At 49.1% G+C, this 1,349-nt stretch overlaps 1 protein-coding gene across 1 annotated transcript; it reads left to right on the top strand.

The window, feature by feature from the left end:
• Positions 1-524: 524 nt before the first annotated feature.
• Positions 525-1,250, top strand: Pmar_PMAR019827 (uroporphyrinogen decarboxylase, putative; the record flags this gene model as incomplete). Its single annotated transcript, XM_002765727.1, has 5 exons — positions 525-610; positions 687-804; positions 847-925; positions 977-1,088; positions 1,141-1,250. Coding segments are annotated over 5 exons (505 nt in total), but the record flags the coding sequence as incomplete, so codon positions are not given.
• Positions 1,251-1,349: the final 99 nt, after the last annotated feature.

Genomic DNA, 1,349 nt, shown 5'->3' with positions numbered 1-1,349 from the left:
CTCTCCATGTTTCCCCTTCTGTCCGCAACAGATCGTTCTTACGCCGGTTGGAATTTTTCGTACGCGGCCTAGAGTGAACGACGGTCCGCGCTGTGCTAGTACTAATCAGAGAGTGGCGCAGTTCAATTCTAACTCAAAGAGGAGATACGAATCGTAGGTCCGGAGGGGATCGAAGTAGGGGAACCCCAAAATAAGATGGGGTGTTTAATAGGTCTTTATTGAGCGCTCCTTAGATCGAGTGAAATCAAATCATGGGAACGCTCTTGAAGCCCAGGAGCACGTTGAGACAACGTGAGTTTCTCGGAATGCAGAGCGCCGCACGCTAGTAGGATTCCTGCCATTCGGAAACAAAATGAGTGCCTCAAAGTTTTGTCGAGATGAATTCCGTAGTCGTTCTTGACTCTTTGGATCTGTAGACAGGGCTTGTGATTTCTGATTGTGGAACGGTGACGATGACTCGGGGACCTTCTAACGGAAGTATGACTTAGATTGAGTTTTCGGTACTGTTTTGCATCTCGTTCTACATGACTGATACTAAACTCGATTACGCCGAAGCCCGGAAGGCTTTCCTGTCGGCCGGACACTCCTGGCCTGAGCCCAAGCAGAACAGGTAGAAACGGGTCAGCCTCTAGTCTGCCACAAGTTGTTGTCTGCTGGTCTGAGCTTCTTGGTACCGACTCACTCAGGTTGTTGCGGGCGGCTCGGGGTGAGGAAGTAGATGAGATTCCAGTGTGGATAATGAGGCAAGCTGGCCGTTATTTACCAGAATTCAAGGAACTGCGGGCCGAGCATGACTTCGTTAAGGTAGCTTCGCACTACTATTGTCTCGACTAAAATTCCTCCTAGGTCTGCCAAGATCCGGACTTGGCCTCAGAGGTAACGATACAGCCCTATCGAAGATTCAATAAGCTTGACGCTTGCATTGGTAAGTCTAACTACATACGAAACCGAGTAGGGTAGCTTCGTTGTTTCACAGTATTTTCGGATATATTGACTATCCCGATGCTCATGGGTCAGCATTTGGAAATGGTTCCCGGAAAGGGTCCTGTCCTGAGTCCGAAGCTCGAGACGCCTGAAGACATCGAAAGGTAGTCTGCTTGTATTGCAAGGGGCTCTACTTCTAGGCTATTCACTTGGCAGGATCCTCAATCTCAAACCCAATGTGGGTGAAGGTTTGGCTTATGTGTATGATGCTATCTTCGCTACTGTCAGCAAACTCGAAAATCAGCTCACCGTCATCGGTTTCTGTGGTAAGTTATCGTGATTGTGATAGCACCGTCAGATGGACTACTACAGGTGCGCCGTGGTCCCTGTTTTGCTACATGGTAGAAGGCGGGGGCAGTAAGACT

The sequence above is a fragment of the Perkinsus marinus genome (genome assembly GCF_000006405.1).
Source record: "Perkinsus marinus ATCC 50983 genomic scaffold scf_1104296974996, whole genome shotgun sequence".
In the NCBI taxonomy this organism is placed as follows: domain Eukaryota; phylum Perkinsozoa; order Perkinsida; family Perkinsidae; genus Perkinsus; species Perkinsus marinus.
This window is presented reverse-complemented; position numbering and strand designations above follow the sequence as displayed.